This window comes from Telmatherina bonti (assembly GCF_933228915.1).
Source record: "Telmatherina bonti genome assembly, chromosome: 11".
In the NCBI taxonomy this organism is placed as follows: Eukaryota; Metazoa; Chordata; class Actinopteri; order Atheriniformes; family Telmatherinidae; genus Telmatherina; species Telmatherina bonti.
This window is the reverse complement of record NC_136629.1, coordinates 36,103,395-36,122,482: the sequence shown is the minus strand read 5'-3', so window position 1 is coordinate 36,122,482 and position 19,088 is coordinate 36,103,395. Positions and strand designations below refer to the sequence as shown.

General features: G+C 43.9%; 2 protein-coding genes across 2 annotated transcripts in view; both read left to right on the top strand.

Annotated features, from left to right (window-relative positions):
* Positions 1-6,611, top strand: part of ehbp1 (EH domain binding protein 1) — a 201,048-nt gene extending 194,437 nt beyond the window's left edge. Inside the window, exons 23-24 of the mRNA XM_079249296.1 lie at positions 5,456-5,570; positions 5,791-6,611. Coding sequence (XP_079105422.1) covers positions 5,456-5,570; positions 5,791-5,881 — 206 coding nt within the window. The 3' untranslated portion in view covers positions 5,882-6,611. The remainder of the gene's footprint in view (positions 1-5,455; positions 5,571-5,790) is intronic.
* A 5,249-nt stretch (positions 6,612-11,860) lies between these two features.
* On the top strand, positions 11,861-14,528 carry otx1 (orthodenticle homeobox 1; the record flags this gene model as incomplete). Its single annotated transcript, XM_079248481.1, has 3 exons — positions 11,861-11,957; positions 12,319-12,470; positions 13,779-14,528. 3 exons carry the CDS (start codon positions 11,861-11,863, stop codon positions 14,526-14,528), a joined length of 999 nt encoding a protein of 332 aa, XP_079104607.1.
* Between the last annotated feature and the right edge of the window lie 4,560 nt (positions 14,529-19,088).

The window sequence follows — 19,088 nt, the reverse complement described above, 5'->3', positions numbered from 1 at the left end:
CTCTTCGTTGACCACGTTGCAGCAGCATCAGTCGTACGTCGGCCAGCAGCTTGATCCAGACGTGTGCAAGTAGCATACGTGTGTGCGAGTTTTTGGTCCGCAGACACAAAATAAACCGTGTCGTCATGAAGCCCATGAGGTTTTAATACGTCTGGATAAAGTCTGAGCTTCCATGAACAACAGATGATTAAAGACGAGTCTGCAACAGAATTACAGGTTTATATCACCATGAGGTCGCTGGAGACAGTTTCCATGGCGACACCATTAAAACACCAGGTCCGCTTTTAGATGTGTTGTTTAAAACAGTCAGATTTAACGTGGACGCTTGCAGCTGATGTTGTTTGTGAGCATGCTCAGTGATAACCACCTCCTTGTACTGGTGTAATGCCAGGTGGGGAAATGCCATCTATATGCCACACTCTCATCTCCCTGCCACAAAATTGATCCACTATGCCCTCTTTATCTGCTTATCCATTCACACCTATGTACACATACACACACCAAAACTCTTGGCTCACTTCAAGGGCCTACGAGTGTGTGCTTGCGTGTGTGCACGCCTGTTTTAAAGTGGACGCCCTCTCGCCTTCTAAAAGGGATTTATGCATAGCCGGTCTCGGAGTTTTCCCTGTTACGGTTTGATATGATAAGCTTTTTTATATGTTTAAAATCAATATGTAATCCTATGCAGGAGCTTATCCCTCTCCACACACACACACACACACACGTCATTTGTAAATCTGTTTGGGCTTTGTAACACATCGGGGCGGTGCACTACAGACCCTGATTGATTAGGTGCACTCTGCAATCCTATCACATGGGCAACTTTTGATGATGTTGTCGACTCTTTCAGAGCCGCAAGTTGACTGGAACAAACGATAACAAGCGTCTTCAGGTAGATCCAGGGTCCCATGCAGAGAAGATGTTTCTGATTTTTCAGCCATGTGCTAAATAATCTGACGCTACATGGCTTTTCTTATTCACTCCAACGTAAACATATAAACAAATCTGAAAGGGCGTGTCGGCGTTTCTGGATGGATTCGGTTCACAGAGAACGTTTTCAGCTGCATTTGCTCCATTTTATCACAGTGGAGGAGTAATGCTACGTCTGTGGGATGCAGAAGATTCACAGACAAACGGTTACTCTCATGTTTTCATGGGTTTTAAGCTCCGTTAACTGTGATGTCACAGCCTTCTACATCAGCCATGACCTTACCTGAGAGGTGGATTGTAATAGATGTCTGTTATGTAACACCTAACGCCATCGTAGCTCAGCGCCTTCCGTTGTCAGGTCCGCTCTGGACTTCTTCCTCTTCTTAGACGTCCACAGAATGGTGTTTTATAACACAGTTTTAAGCAGAGTTTATCATGCTCCAATTAAGCGGCAACCTCCGGTGGTTAAAAGTGAAGCCTATAAGGAAGTGCATAAAACTGCAGTTCCGCCTTCATCCACTAGGGACTGCAAAACAGAGCAAATCCCCATAGACTCCCATGTTAAAAAGACCAACTTCACAGCAGAAATAAACACGTTTACAGCCTGGTTCAAAAATCCATTTTAGGTTTAATAGGTCAGGTTTACCTTCATGACAACTGTGGGAGGAGTGAATTTAGTGAAACTAACTCGCCCGTTTCAAAGTAATTTAATCTCGAAGTTCGGTATATTTAGGGGCGTGTCCTTTTGATTGACAGGTACCCGATCCCCCGCTTCAAGTCAGAAGAACGTAGAACAACCGTGGTTTTTAGCCGGTTAACAACGTGACTTAGCTTTAGCCCGCTTACCTCCGTTAGCTGGTTAGCTCCTGTTAGCTCAGTTAGCTCTTAGCTACAGAAAGCTCGGAGTTCGCTCAATGTCAATCATCCACCATGATGCTCACAGCCCCCCTCTCAGCTCCACCTCTTTGCCCATATTTGTATTTTCCAGGCGAGACGACATGCGTGACCCTGCCAACATGGCGATGGTAGGAACCGCCCACCGAGCTTCAATTCAGCTCTTCAGAAACCTACGTGTGATGTCAGGGAGGCTCCGTCCATCTCTTTCTATATACAGGAACAAACCACAGAAGAAGAAGAAGAACGGGAGAAGAGTTAAGGAGAACAGGAAGCAAACTTTGTGGTTTTATTCTTCTTCTTCTGGTGTTTTCAGACGGTTGTAAACAACTTTCTGGCGTGCATTACCGCTACAAACCGGTGTCAATGCGGAAATGAACTCTGAGCTCAGCACTGCCCACTAGTGGATGGACTGACTGAACGTTTGAGGGGCATGGAAGTATGAGGGTGGCAACGTGACGACGTTTTAAACAAACATCCGTATTTACGTACGTCAGCGAGCAGAAATGGACCTTTTGTTTATCATTGTGTCACCAAAACGCAGAGAAAAATCGCATGATTGGTTCGTTTTCTGTTGTTTTTAGTGACTCAACCTTCAACACATTTGCCTTCTAACCTCGTAAACAGCCACGTTTACAGGCAAGCATTCAGATTAAAGCCTGAGTTGAGTAATTAATTAAAATGCTTCATGTAAACATACCAACATGCACAGCTACATTGTCCGAATTCATTCTGATCCAGACGTGTCGTCGGGTAGCAATTACGCGTGTTACATAATCCTACACATAACGTTATGGCTAAAATGCGGTTCATTTAAAGTGTCTCTATGATGCCCATTTCAGTATAGTTTATTTTAATATGCAAGTCAGGAAGGGCAAGAAATAATAAATCGATCAATCAAAAAAATCAATCGTTTCCGTCGCCGTGGAAACCGAACGTAGCACGTGCTGGAAAACTCAAACGTGCGTTTAGGTGATTAAAAATGGCGCCACTCGTATGTCTGATGAGGATTCATCACGATAACACTGTAGAAAGCTCAGAAAACTAGATATAGCATCATAGAGCAGGTTTAAACAGTTTTAGGAATCAATAACGAGACCAAAACAGACCTGATCAGGATGCGATTGATCAGTAAACAACAATAAATACACGCAGCAGAAATCAAACTTTCTTCTTCTACTGTTGTTTCCAGAAAGTCTGGCAGTTTTTACAGATTTCAAACTTTGGCCCTCGAAGGCCACCGTCCTGCCGGCGTTTGATGCTTCCCTGCTCCAACAGATGAAATGAATCCAGCAGCTCGTCATGAAGTTCTGCACTCAGAGCCGTTGGAGCAGGGAAACCTCTAAAACCTGCAGGACTGCAGAGACGTCTTCAGGCTCGGCGTGGACATGAACACCATGGAGAGGCTTTTGTCTTTATCCGTCATTTTCCCTCTCTGGACTTCCAGAACCAGAACCAGAACCTGAACCAGAACCAGAACCAGAACCAGAACCAGAACCTGAACCTGAACCTGAACCTGAACCTGAACCTGAACCTGAACCAGAACCTTTAGCAGAAGAACAGGAAGAGAAGAAGAACCGGCGCCGTCTCGGTGTCGTGTGCTCTAACGTTCGCTGTGAAACAGAAAAGGAAGACGTGCAGATGCATGTCGGACGCCCTCGCCTTGCTTCGGGGGGGCGGCAGCTGTGGACCGGTTCGCTGTCTTGAATAAATTCTGCTTCGGCGGGCGCGGGCTGGCGGCGGCGGCGGCGGAGGGGGGGTTCATGGGGATTTGAACCAGCGCATTCTTCTGTGCCTTGTGCAGACTCACATGGTTACCGTTGGTGTGCACAGTGAGGTTTGTCTGAATGCCATGTGAGTTGTACACACTCCACTAAGTCTTTAACCCCCCCCCCCGCCTCTGATGGAGGGGGCGGGGCTTACGTATTAGAGGTGGGGGGGCTGAGAGTGGCTGCAGGGTGTTTTGTTTGTTCCTGCGTCTCTGGTTACCCAGCCTGCCCCGCTCTGGTGTTGCCTGGTCACGTCTCTCATCGGCTCTTTTCATTGTTTACCTTCCTAATGAGGGGGGCGGGACTCTGCCACATGTGATTGACAGCAGCGCACACCCCTCCTCCTCCTACCCCCCTCCCTGCTCTGGATCCAGGACTTTGGCTTTTTGGCTGAGAAATCCTTTAAAGGAGGTTTTTTTTTTTAACACCTCTCTGTGGTTTTTTTGGGATGGGGGGGGGGATGAAAGGGAAAATTGTGGGAGCGTTTTGACGGATGCGGCCGCACAACGATCTAAACCTGATGACTCACATGATGATTCATCCACGTTCCTTGCCAACATCGGCGACTTGTTCTGCAAACGGAAACGTTCAGACGCACTTCTGCTGCTTTTAAAGTGTTTGTCAGCTGCTAGAGCACAACCGGGGTGGGGGGGGGGGGTTACCTCTGGGGAGGGAAACACAAGAAGAAGAAGAAGAAGAAGGGAACGTCGAGGAGCCAGATATTGGGACTGTGTTCATTTCGCTCCGTGGTCGACTTCAAAGAGACGACGGGGCCGATGAGGAGAGCACAGACCTTTCAGGACAAACACACTGGGCCCAGCGTGACACACACACACACACACACACACACACACACACAGCCTGACTGCCATAATTTGACTCAATGAGAGGGGGGGGGGGGGTATTTATTTTTAATAAAGCCACACTTATTTTAAGTCTGACATTTTACAACATTCCTTTTATTCTCTAATCAATCGCCGGTTAAATATTGATAGAAGCCCGACGTCGTCATCAGACGAATCCTCTCCGGGACCAAGCAGGTTTTTCACACAAAACGGGGCTTTTGGAGAGGGGGGGGGGGGGCGGTGACGTCTTCTGGCTTTTATCCCGACGTTTCCAGCAGAGTTGAGTCTTTTTGTTTGGTTATAAATGATTAAGTAAAGTTGGGAAGTCGGCGCGGGGCGCGGCGGTCTGAAATAGTTTCCACAGACGCTGCGGTGACATTAATGCTGAGTTTTGGGGCTGAGGGAGGGAGGAAGTGCTGCGCTGCTGTTGGCTGAGGGCGCCAGGCGGATATTTGAGCCCCAGGGGGGGGTGAGTGCTCTCCTGTGGGCAGCCCCCCCTCCTCCTCCAGAGGGAGGCTGAGGGGATTTGGATCAGGGTCCCACCTGGGCCCTGTGGGGCCCCTTCCTGGAAAGACCCTGGAGAACTGTGAGACTTTAGTCAGGGGCTCACCTGCTTGTTTGTTTGTTTGTTTATTCGGCTGGAGAACCAGTTGGTCTCCATGGCGACGCTCAGGTGGAAGAAAACAGACATTTCTGAAACGACTTTTATTCCTGAAATTATCTTTTATTTATTTACAGAAGAAGTTTAGAGACGTCTGGCGGGAACGTGTCGTCATGAAGCTGCACGTTCACATGGCAACACGCTTCAAGCGTGTTCGCATCACACACGCACACCTGATGGCGTGTGTTCACACACAGGAGATCAGAGCGGCTCTGGTCTTGTTTCCTTCTGCAGGATGAGGAGACGCCGCAGCCGCAGAGCGTCCCGACACGGCGCCGCCGTCGGACCTCCAGCGGTTTCACAAAACTTTTAACATCCGCTTCTTCTGAAAGCTTCTTCTTCTGGTGTTTCTGCAGACTGGCAGAAAACCGAGGCCCAGAAGAGACGGGAGCAGCTGCTGCTGGATGAGCTGGTCATACTGGTCAACAAACGGGACGCGCTGGTCAGGGACCTGGACGCCCAGGAGAAACAGTGAGTTAAAAATAAGTCCAAAGCAAAGCATGAAAACAGACGGGGGGGGGGGGGCACCGTACGCCAACGGGGGCGCCAGGCAGGTGAAAGGTCAGAGCCCGGCCCCTGGCACGAAGCCACTCCACAGGTGCCTCGGCAACCATCGCCATGGCACCGACAGCATTACCTGTGCACCCCCTCCCCAGGCGACATCTGACCTTTTGGCGTTTGCCGTCCGCAGGGCCGAGGAGGAGGACGAGCACCTGGAGCGGACGCTGGAGCAGAACAAAGGCAAGATGGCCAAGAAGGAGGAGAAGTGCGTCCTTCAGTGACAAAACGCGACCAACACACCAACGTATCGCCGTCACCGCTCCCGTTTTTACTCCGTTGCCGTGTGACGGAAGCTTTTAGGATTCCTGGCAGCCGGTAACGGCACCTGCGTGACATAAATACTCCGTACGAGACCAGAGCAGGTAAACGCAGCGTGATAGTTCTATGTAATGATGCCTCCTCTGTCTGAACATCTTCAGCAGTTTGAGCTTCAGCACACAGTGGTGGGGGGGGGTTTCACCTTTTTCTCCTTCATCATGTTGAGAAGATGATGAAGACTTTTGGTTTTAAAAGGAAAAAAACTTTTCAAACTACTTCATGACTTGACTGTGTATCTTTTAATTATTTCACTTTTTACTTGTAAAGTATCTAAACTGCATTAATGTTCATAAATCTCACATAAATCTTTCTGCTTTTTTTAATGTTTTGGCTTGAAAGCAGTTTACCAAAAGATCACGTTAAAGCAAATAAAACACTGTTGTATATTTCAGTCAGACCGACCCACAGCTTCCTCCTTTATACTTTACACATATGTTTATTATTTATTGCCGTTTGTTCGACAAGCTGCTTGGAACTGAACCTGTCTTCACATTTCATGTGCATTTTGCTCATCTACCTTTGGTTTCTATTTATTGTATCAGAAGAGGATAAAAATGCTTCATATCATCTTTAGAGCTCCACATCTGGTGCAGCTGTGTGTGAACATTTATCTGATTATTTATTCCAGTGTCATAACTCAAGTCTTCAGTAATAAAGTCCTTATGATTTCATACACCACCATGCAGAGTGAATGTTTTTATTTTAATCCTCTGAAGCTGAACAGATAAAAAAAAAAAAAACTTTTTTCTTAAACATTTATTTTACATTTGAATCCAGTTTTTACTGATTTTTTTTTATTATTATTTTATTATTAAAACCTGCAGCGTGTTTTACTTTAAGCCTCATTTCATGTAAATCTGAACTAATATTTACACATTATTCAGGTTATTTTAGTGCACGCGCTCGTGTCTGCGCCTCCACCAGCGCGCGCTGCGTTTAACGATGTTTATAGTCTGTTTAATTCCTCCGTGCGTCTTTATAAATTAAAACAGGGCTGATTTTTTTTTCCTTTTGGTGGTGTTTGAGCTGAGCAGGTTTTCACGGAGCAGATGTTCCTGCTCTCCGGGCCGCCGCGCGCGGCAGCTGCGCGCGGCAGACCCGCCAGACGCGCGGTGGACTCTCCTTCCGTCCAAAACCTTCTAGAAATCTCTATTTATCTTTTATACTCTCTTATTTGTACTTTTATTCCATCGCAGTAATTCACTGCGGGATGAGAAGCAGGGGTGAAATAATAAAGGAATAAAAAAAAATGTGGTGCAGTCCACGCGCGTGAACCCTCCGCTCCGTCTCTGCACGCGGCCTCTCGTCCCGGATTCTGCAGTAAAATCGGTTTTGACAGCAAACCCGCGACTTTCTAATAGTTTCCCAGTAATTTGCTGATCCGTTTCTTCTTCGCTTGGAACCGACTGAAGACGCAAATTACGCGCGTTGCGTCGCCCCGAGGCGCGTGGTTGTTGTCCCCCCCACCCCCCTCCAGCAGGGAAAAGATTAAAAACACACCTGGATGTTTAAAAATAAAATGAAATAAAAGCTTTAAGAAGAATTTATAGTTTGGTTTGGTCCTGATGGAGCAGCTCGCGCGTCAAACTCAACTCCAGCAGAATTTCTTCCAAAGTTCAGAAGCGGTTTAAAATCCACAAAAGTCAGATTACAGAAGTCTTCCCAGGAGCTTTTTCTCCTGTTTTCAGCCACAGAAACAGGAAATCTGCTCCTCCTTACCTCTGATTTATTTCACTGATTCCAGCTGAAGCAATAAAAACATCTGGAGTCGTTTTTTTCCCCGCTGAATAAAAGCGACGCGCAGCTGAGGATCCTTCAGATGAATGGATGATCTCCTCAGCTTTCATGTCTCCTGGCTTCACCTCGCAGGTGCAGCGCGCGCCGCTCGGCCTCTCCTACACCTGGAGGGAGCGTGATGTCCGCGCGCAGCGCCGGAGCTCCGACAACCTCCGTGTTTTTCTGCATCACGGTTTTAATAAGCACCGACATCCCCGCTTTCAGTCCTGGCGGCTGGAGGGACAGAACTTTCCCCCTCCTCTCCTCGCCGCCTAATCCCAGGCTTTACCAGCTCAGCATTAAGAAAATTCAGCTGCAATTTGGGATTAGACAAAATACTCTTATTACAAAAGGTTGGTGCAACTTGATAACTTGATACTTGTTCAGGGGTTTATCTGGAGGTCTCACATAGTGAGAGGAACAGAAAAAAAAAACCATAAACGCGGGGAAATGTCAGTAAAAGCCGCTTCTTTTGTGTCGTCAGGCCCATATTTGTTGAATGGCCTTTCTGCATAATTTAAGGGAGCCTGTGCGCGTGTGAGCAGGAGGGGAGGGTGGTGGTATTTGGGTTGTTGGTGGCCCTCTGACTGCTCGGACTTCAGATGTGAGAATTAAAAACAGAATAGTGAAATGAAAGGTGTGTGTGTGTGACCTCTGTGGAAACGCGCCGTGTTGCGTTCAGGTGCTTCCACTGACGATCAGCATCACTGCAGGTCTCCAACATGTCTCCAAGTTTCTGTCAAACTGATTTAGTCCGTGACTTCAGTCCCATCGGCTTTGATAGCCTTCCTCCTCCTCTTCCTCACACACGTATAAAATGTCATTTCTCTCAACTTATTTACACAGCTGGATTTTTAAGAGAAGCGGAGTTTTTTTTTTACATTCATATATTCCCGTTTTTACATACATTCTGGTTGTTTGTTTTGTTTAAAAACAACAACATTCTGCAGGATTCGCAGTTTCTGCTGCAGATTTTTCTTCTTCAGGTCTTTTCCTATTAAACTTTACGTCAAATGTAATTCTAAATGGAGATTAAAGCTCATTAATATTCATGAGATTTTTGTGTGGAGGAGGGAGGGGGTAAAAGGGGGGGGGGTAAAATAAAAATCAAAATGGATAAATTTAACTTTTATTCTATTTTATTTCTTAGGTCTCGTTCATTGGATAAAAATGCATCAAAGGAAAAAAAAAGAAAACTGCGGAGGCTTTTGCGTCTTTCCCGCACATTTCTGTTCCTACAGAAGGTATTAGGCATTAAAACAATCTTTATTTTTCCCTTTAAACTTTAGGTTTTTTTTTCTTTTAAACCTTTATTTTTCCTTTTAAACTTTTGTTTTTCCTTTTAAACTTTTTATTTTTCCTTTTAAACTTTTTATTTTTCCTTTTAAACTTTTTATTTTTCCTTTTAAACATCCTGTTTTAATTCATTCTGGAGAAAAATAAACTCCGGGAATAAAAATGGATTTTAAATGGAGGAAAAGTTGAAGTTTCATTTGCTCCCAGGGTTTCTTCTTTGCGTGGAAGTAACAAAATAACAATCTTCCTGCGGCTTCTTCTAAATTCACTTCATCCCTTTGCGCACTTTGGCGCGCGCGGCGGCGCGCAGGCCGCGCGGTCCTGCGGGCCTCTGAAACGTTTCCATCTTTTTAAAGCCGCTCCGTCTGGACTCGGGACCAAGAGGAGGAAGAGAAGAGGGGGGAGGAGAGGAGGTGGTGGTGGTAGGGGGTGTTAGTGGGAGTCGCCCCCCCCCCCCCCCCCCGCCCCCCCCCTCAGCTGCCTTTCAACGCTGATAGGCCGCGCGCGCCGTCTGTCAAACCGCGGCGCGCCGTGATTGGCTGGAGGAGGCGGATCCGCAGGTGATCCTCCGCTCATAGAGGCGCGGGGCGGAGAGAATGTGATCAATCCTCCATCCGTCTCCATTAGAAATCACCTTAACAGTCTGACAGACAACGACAAGCCCCCTGAAAGCAAATGAGTTTGATTTGTTTGGCCGTAAAAACTCCCGGAACCGCCGCGAGGACGCGGTTTGCGCCCGTGTGCTGCTGATGGTGATGGTGCTCGGCTCGTGCACGGTTGTTTTGAGAAAGTTCCTGCTCGAGTTTTGTGTCCTGCAGAGAAGTGGATAATTTTACTCTTGCGCTCGGAAGGCTGCGGAGAAGGTCGGAGGAGTAGAAGCAAAACCAGTAGAAACAAGGTAAACTCTTCCTTTTTTATGGCGTTATCACTCTAAACTGCAGCTAAATGTGTTAAAAATATTTAATAAATCACGGAGAAATTAACTTTTTTTAAAAATTAATTGTAAGGTATTTAATAGTTAAATGAGAAAAGGCGTCATTTGAGTTAGCGCCGCGGCAGGGTTGTGTGTTTTGGCGCATGTCAGTAAATCCGCAACGCTCCAAACCAACTTCTTCCAGAGTAAATCAGTCCCCATATTTCTATTCCAGTTCATCCCTGTCAGTTTTTATTGAGAGCAATGGGCCATTAAAGCGTTTGAAGCACTTGGTAGATAATTGGAGAGGCGTGTTTTGGTTTTTGTTAATTTATTTTGCAGATAAGAGCCCTTCTGAAACGCTCTCTCCCCGGAGGTCTCATCTAAATTCTAATTGAGTTCATTTGCAGCGAGATCTCGCCTTTTCATTCCGGCCTGCAGAGCTGGAAATGCGCCTGGAAGAGCTGCTGGAATACACGTTTGGAGCTGGTTTTTTAACATTTGGAGCTCTTTGTTAAAATAATCTCACTAATTTAATTCTCACTTTTCACACTTCGCCTTGAAATCCAACTTATCAGCAGCAGGAAAGTGTTCGGTGGGTCTGCAGAGGAGTCTCATGTTGGAAAAATCGGCTGATTTATTCTCTGAATTTAATTCAAAGAATTAAATAATTATAATTTAGTTTAACAGCAGAAATAAAAGCATAAAATTATTTTTAAGCACATCAGATTATTTTAGGAGAATAAAAAGGAGCTGGATGTCCGGACGAAACGATTCCCTGTGTGGTGGATTTTAATTCAGCTGGTCTGAGACGTGGACTGAGGATCCACGGGGATCCTGGTTCTGGTCAAAATACACACAAAGTGCGACGACCCGAAACAAACAGGAGCAGGAGACCACAGAAAGGCTTCAGCTGTGATTTTTATAGATTATCAAACCACATCCATAATCCATCTTTTTATGTTTGTGTGTGAGAAGAACACACACACCAAACACACTTTTTTTTTTTATTATTATTATTCTGCAGTTTTATTCTCAAATAAAACGTTAATTTAACGTGAAAACAAAGAAGAATCCAACTAAATTACTTTTTTTGTTGTTTATAAAAAATTATATCAAGATTATATTTAATTTTGTACATTAGACAATAACAGATTATCTTTTAAAATGTTCTCAGATTTCGTGTTTTTTCAGGTAAATTTAAAAAAAAAATGCAATAATTACAAATGAGTTCGTCTTCAATAATAAAAACCAGCTTGAGAGGATTTACAGGCCACAACTGGTTTTATAGAAACTGTTTTTTTCTTTTTCATTAATAAATATCTTGATCCGGTTGTCTTTTTGTTGGTGAAAAAAGCTCTCAGGTTTTATATAAATCCTGGTTTGCTGGGAATCTAATTTCCATCCCTCAGCTGGGGTTTTAGATGGTTTTAGCACCCGTTTGACCCCCGTTATCCCCCCTGAACAAAACCTCAGACTGCTGGAGGGATTTTCTCCCCGTTTTGTTTTTTTTTTCTTTATTAAACATTAAAAGTCCATCCCGCGTTTTTATATTCCACTGAATGATTTTATTTTGAGTTTAACATAATAGGCTGGGTTTATTTGCAGGTTTTGTCTTTTTTGTTGGCAACAAAACTAAGTAGATGTTAAAAGTAAAACATAATTTTAAAATTGCAGGATTCTAACTTGTTTTAATATATGCAATTCCCTCCTGTGGTGATTAAAATCTGTCCAACCCCCCCTTTTCCAAAACGCTTTCCAGCCGAGTTTCCTCTGAGTTTTATATTTTGTCCCGGTTCCGCAGTGACTTGGATCGGTCCCCTGTCCCGTCAAGCTGCAGCATCGGGGGAAGCCGAACCACTGGCCTGAGCTGGGTGGAGCAGTGACCGCCTGTAGCATGATGTCCTACCTCAAACAGCCCCCCTATGGCGTCAATGGCCTGGGGCTCAGCGGCGCTGCCATGGACCTGCTGCACCCCTCGGTGGGCTACCCAGGTGGGAGCCTGACACGCTCACGCGCATGGGAAACTTTCACACACACTTTTAGCGCGAGGGAAATCAGCTTTGGAACATTAAAAAAGCTGCTTTTGTCTGTAAAACTTATGTACAGTTTGTCTTCGTTAAGTCTGTTGTTGCGACGCAATGACTTGAACACTTTGAGCCAAAAAAGATTACAAATTGTTTTTCTTTATAGGAATAAATAATAAATATAGGATCGTTTCTAATGACTGTAATAATGTCCATCTTTCTAATATATTTCCAAAGCTGATTTTAGCACACAGACGAGGCTCATGTCTCTGTGGGTATATTATTTTTAGTGTTACATCCATTTATTTTATTTTTATTTGACCCGCAGCGACCCCCAGGAAGCAGCGGCGGGAGCGGACCACTTTCACCCGCTCACAGCTCGACGTCCTGGAGGCTCTTTTCGCTAAAACCCGGTACCCGGACATCTTCATGCGGGAGGAGGTAGCGTTGAAAATCAACCTGCCCGAGTCCCGAGTCCAGGTAAAAAGATTGAATCTCTTCCGTCCGATTCCTTTTGGTTCTTTTTTTAAATTTATTATTATTATTATTATTATTATTATTATTATTATTACTCTCATAAAAAAAAAACCATAACTTGTATTTTCTTACATAAGAGGGACATTTCTCTCCTCAGTCTTTGCTCCTAATGATCCTGAATGGAAACAATTCGCTTTTTAAAATGTCGCCGTTTTAGTGCGCGAGCCGTCCGTTTTTCCACTTTGAAGTGGTTTAAATTTTAAAGTTCAACATGTCAGCCGTTAGTGACGTCATCGTGTCAATTAACGGTTACTGTAAGCTAGCTAGCAAGCTATTAACAACTGATAGGGCAATTATGTGTATATTTTTCATGTTTAGGCCATTTCAGTTGTTTTATCCAATTAAATAGGACCAATTAAAAGCAAATAATGAAGAAAATGGGATTTGTTAAGACAGTTTATGGTATATTTGTGATTTATCCACTAATTTGATTCTAGTGATACATTTTATTATTTTTATTTTATTTTATTTTTTTATGTGACCTTAATTTTTTTGTTTTCAACAAGTTACTGGAAAAATAACAGGATCCACTTTTAAATCCAGTCAAATTGTTAAACAGAAGCATAGGTTGCAAGATTTAAGTGTCTTTTTTTATGTTAATCTAATTTTATCCCCTTTTGTTTGAGGTTTAGCTCAGTTGACTAGTTCAGCTTGCCTTCTTCACCCTCTTCTGTCAGACACACACAATTTATTAGATGTTCTCTTATTCATGTAAGCAGAACTTTTCAGATGTCCAGTCATAAATTACATTTTTTAGTGGTTTTATTTGTTGCAACCTAAACGGAGTCTGCAGTTTGGTCAAAACTCAAATGACGAGGCCAGGAGTTCCCCTGTAAACACTCCACAAACCTTCCACTGCTGTACAGTGTTGAACTGGTATTACTCTTAAGTTGTCATTGGGGAAACCAAGGCAGGCCTCGATCTCTCTCACAGTTTGAGTTATTTTCAGAATGTGTGTGTGAAACAAAATGCTCAACAAAAATCCTACCCTCTCGATGTTCTAGAGTTACCCTACTGTGTGGTGAAACTCAATAGCCTGTTATCTTAGAGCCGTCTACCAGGTATGAAATTAGACCCCTAGCTGATCCAAGCCAAGGGGCCGGGGTGGAAATGAACCTTGATGGATAATAACCCTCAATTTTCTTCCATAATGTACTCCCAGCATGTCCCTGGAGTTTATTCTTTTTTTTTTTCCATGAAAAGCTGAGATTGTGTACGGTTGCTAACCTCTGCCTGGTGTTTTGGTCCTAGGTGTGGTTCAAGAACAGAAGAGCCAAGTGTCGCCAGCAGCAGCAGAGCGGCAGCAGTGCCAAAGCCAGGCCGCCCAAGAAAAAGTCTTCTCCAGCCCGGGAGAGCACTGGATCTGAGAGCAGTGGCCAGTTTACACCTCCTGCCGTCTCCAGCACAGGGTCTTCCTCATCATCATCCTCATCCACCAATCACACTGGCCCTGCGGCTCTTAGCAGCACCTCTACCTCCATCAGTACCGTCTCCTCCATATGGAGCCCAGCTATCTCCCCCGGAAATGCCCCTGCTCCCGCCGTAGCCCCGCTCCCTGAGCCCGGACCCCCATCTAACGCCTCCTGTATGCAGCGTTCAATGTCGGGCACCGCTGCTGCTGCCACCTCCTACCCCATGTCCTACAACCAGACGCCAGGCTACGGCCAAGGCTACCCCACCCCATCCAGCTCCTACTTCAGTGGTGTGGACTGCGGCTCCTATCTAGCCCCCATGCACTCCCACCACCACCCCCATCAGCTCAGCCCCATGACGGCCTCCTCTATGTCAGGCCACCCGCATCACCACATCAGCCAGTCATCAGGGCACCACCACCATCACCACCACCACCAGGCCTACGGTGGCTCCGGCTTGGCCTTCAACTCCTCCGACTGCCTGGATTACAAAGAGCAGACTGCAGCCTCCTCGTGGAAGCTCAACTTCAACACCACAGACTGCTTGGACTACAAAGACCAGGCCTCCTGGAGGTTCCAAGTCTTGTGATCAGCCATTTTTTTTTTTTTTAATACCACTTCCCTCCCTGCTCCCCTGCCCCATCTTTTTTATTTCCAGATTAGCTTGTTGCTTGTTTTTAAAGACAAAAGAGTTTATGAAGCATAAGATAACACGATAGCAGCAGGAATGCTCAGAAATCGGACTGGTTTTTTGCCTCCCTTTTGTCCTCTTCGTCTCAAACAAAGAAAAACAACAAAAAAAAACCTTCCGGTCCTGTAAAGCATCAGGAGCGGTTTCCTGATGACGAAGAGTGGGGTTTTTTAAATCTTGGAGGAGCTTAACAAAACTGTTTTTTTTTTCTTCAAAAACGACAAAAAAAAAAAGAAGTAGTTTGAACCAAACTCCTTCGACCACCAGCCGTCTGGATAGGAGGAATATTTTCCCTCTGATGCACCGACAGGAACTGCCTGCAGTGCCCTTTTACCTCCAACCCAATCAAATCCTGTACAGTTTTTATTTCTGAAATTTGTTATTTTAGGACGACAGAGATTTTTAGTCAGCTGCGCCGAGGAGCTGAAATATGTAAATATGTATTTGGGTCAGTTACAGTGACCATGTTTAGTTGGTGTTTTCCTTTTCTGAATTTGAAAATTGTTTATTACCACTTTGGGAGAAAAAAATAGAAAAAAAAAAGAAAGTGTATGTAATTCTTTCCAAATATTCCAAAGAGAACAAATTGGCCATGAAGTTCAGCTTTTATATTGTTTTCCTCTGAAAAGAAAAAAAAAAGTTTGGGCAATTTGAGATGTCTTTTACGGTGGAAAAATCTAAAACATAGATGCAGAAATATTCTGGGTATCTTTCCAGAATCCAGGTATGAATATTATCCTAGCCTCCACATCTTCCAACCAAACTGCCTCCTCTCTGGGCTTTGTCGTGATTTATTGGACATGTTTGAACGCAGCACTTGGCTTAATGGAGTCAAACGCATTTTTCTTTTTTTTTTCGAGAGGAGGGGAAATGTGGATTTATAGCTCCAAAAAATGACAGTGAGATGTTGAATGTATCTTTAAGGCGACCACCCTTACATACATGTTCATCCAATAAAGATCCGTTAAGTCATATTTATTTCCCACATGGATTCTGTCTGTTTGACTCTCATCAGGGAGTCAGGCTTGTTTTAATTTATTTTTATTTTCACGACAGCAAATTACCAACTAAAGATTGGTTGTTTTTTTTCCCTCTCATTTGAACAAGTCACTTTTATTTAAAGGCTTGTTTATTCTGTTGCTCTCTAATTATAGCAGAGTAAATGCAAATGAGTCCATAATTAAAACAAGCCGTAAACGCATGCAGGCCTGAATTTCCATTTTCCAGAGCCGCCGTTTAATCCTCCGTCTCTGCCTTAAGTTGAAATACTAACATCCCTCCTTGCTTTGGGGAGGCGAAATGCTTTATTTATTTATTTTTCTGTATTTTTTTTTTTAGACTTCGGCGTTGAAAGTGTTTAGCTGAGAGACATTTGATCGAGGCGTAATTGAAAGCAGCGCTGTAATGCCGTGATAATTACTCCTGCTTTCTCCACAATAACCTGCAGGAATTTCACCGCCTCTGATGCGGTAATTACGTAGGTGGGGCCAGGTTAGGGGGTCACATGTAAAGTGTGTGAGTGTGTGTGTGTTTAATACGTTTATGCCTCCGAGCACGAGCGCTTTATAAAAGAGGGGAAGTTGAATAAAACGCACGGCGTCAGTTTTCCTGCTGCAACGTGAAGGCCGAACGGAATAAAACCAGTATTTATACACAGTTGATTCACTAAAACTTTTTCTTTTAATTCGGCTTTTTATTTTTCTTTCTGATTCTTGTTTAAGGGGATTTTCCTGCTCTGGTGTGATGATTTTCATGTTGTTTGTTTTATGTAAAACGTCCAAAAACTGCTCCAGGAAATGGGAACAAATACCTTTGATTACATTACTGGCAAAAGCCATTATAATTTAGGGAGATAAAATCTAAAATATCTGAAAGAAAAGTGGATATTTATAACGGCAGTCGCGACTTTTGAGATCTCGATCATTATGGGTAAAAAAAATTACTTAAAGTAATGAAATAATTTTCTAAACTTTTTGTTTGCTTTCCATTCTAATCCCTCAGATGGGATTTTGTGCAGTTTGTCGCCAGATTTCAGGTGACTTTAATATAAAATAGTGGACTATCTTCCTGCCATGGACCTGATCAGATCCACATCCTGATCGATATCCGTGATCAGATCCTCCCTGTACAGTCTCTGTTTATGGAAATGAATCTGCAGCAGCTGAACAAACATCTGCCAACCGGGACATTAAACATGTTTGCGCCAAGACGCGCAAACAGCGCAGCAAGTGTCCTCCAACAGCGGCGGATTTGTTCGGATTTGCATCAAGCAAACATTTGCGGCCGATCTCGCGCGATTGTTTGAAGAGTTTTCAGGAGCCACAGGTCTCGTGAGGCAGCTGCGACACCCGCGCGAGCGCCTCTCACCAAAATGATCATAAAAAGATCCGTTATGAAGCGTTTCCTGTGAGCACGTGCAGCCTCAGGAGACATTTCAGCATTTAACATGCAAAAGTTTATTAATGAGGAAGATAAAGGGGAAAAAAAAAAAGAAAATGTAAAGTAAGTTATTTAATCTGAGAATGAAAAAGAAATTAAACCTGAAGGTGGAAGAAGTTTAAATATCCTGCAAATATACTTATAATTCCGCACATTAAGGAGGAAAATGGAGCAAAAGAACCTAAAATGATAAAACAATGCCTCGATTAAATAAATAAATTAAAAAAAATCTAATGTGTTAACTGATAAACATTTACTATTTTACTTTGCTTATTTAGGTGGATGTTTTAGTTAAAAGTTTTCTATTAAAAAAAAACAAAACAATGACCTGATTTTGAAAAATGTTCAATATTAATCGTGCATTAAAAATCTTTAAAGCTGAAATTCAAACAAGATATGAATTATATGTTTAACATGGAGCCAAGAATTTATTTTAATAATACCAACTTGATTACAGCAGTTTAGTTGGTTTAATATAAAATATAAATGACTGGATATAAAAATAAATCTCAGACAAAAACAAACCATTAAAATAAATAATAAACTCAATCAAATGATCAAATGAATAAAAATAAAAATAAAAAGATTTTAAAACAATTGTCTCAAACATTTTTCCTTTAATTTCACCAGATTTCTCTCAAACTGCCTCCCAGGTTTCACCTCAACGACACATTCACAACAAAAAGCAGAAAAGCCAATTATGTTGATACCGAAGTGTCGCCGACATGGTCTCATCTGAACTGCAGCGAGCGTCACGCGTGAAAGACTGAGAACAAAAAGCACCTTTACCTTCCCGAAGGTTCCAGGCTTCCAGCTGATGATGCCATCAAATCAAGCAGTTTCTCTTTTGGCTCAAAACGCACGTTTTGCAATCAGCATGCAAATTCTTTTAGTACTTTGGGAGGATTTTAGCTCGACGGGAGCCTGGGGGTGGGGGGGGGGGGGTGTTAAGGACACTTATTTATTTGGACTAATGTGACTGATGACCATCTCCACATTTAGCTCTAAATTAAAGCCTTGACAGCTCACTGCATGAAGAGGAGCGAGTACCCAGTAGCTGCTTCCACAGAGAGCCGAAAACACTTATTGAACCAGATGTGTGTGTGTGTGTGTGTGTGTGTGTGTGTGTGTGAGATCGGTGTTTTAACTCAAGCGGAAGGTCTGACGCCTTCGTACTCTGTTCAATAGTGGCATCGATTGCGCCACAACGTCGCCATTTGACCTTTTGGCCTCTCGTCTGCTCTGGTGAAGGAGTGCGAATGTGAGTGGACTGGAAACGGTTAACTTTCGGTTCACACTTTGTCCAGGAAATGAACTGGAACCAAGCTGGACTGTTTTTGCATGAGCGCTTGCGATTTGTATCTGAGACAGAGATAAAGACAGAAACCGGACTGATCCTGCAGTATTTGGTTTGCGAGGCCTCGATAAGTCAGCGTGTGTGTAAGAGAGAAAGAGATCCGAAGGACCAGGAGATGCGCTGATAGCAGCCTGCATGCTGGGGCTGTTTTCTGCCATTTCCGTGCAGGATGAGAAAACAAAAACACGGCGATGCACTTGTCTTTCATTGGCTGTCGATTGTCGCCAGACCTTGGCATCTTACTGTGTTCATAGGCTGGCATGAGAAGACAGGCGATACGCAGGAGGATTATTTTTACCTGAGAGGTTAATCTGGGGTCAACTGTACAGTGACATGAGTGTACTTTAGGCCATCATCTCTGGTTTCTCTGCTTTGTCATGCAAGGCCTCCGTTTCCTCGTGCATCAACGTCGAATCTGAGCAAGTAGATTTTTTTTCTCCCTTTTGGTCCATTTTGTGTTTTTTTTAAGTGGCCTTCATCCAAACTCAAAGACTCTTGGAGTGGCGGTGGTGTCTTCCAACATGGTCGAGCTTTAGCACTCAGAGCATTCATGAAATTCCTTGTAGGTTTGGAGACAGGGCGTGTAGCTGAGAGGACGTACTTTTTCTTCAGCTGGGTGGAATTACAGAAGTGGGATGGTTACCCGATCCTAAAGTGTGCAG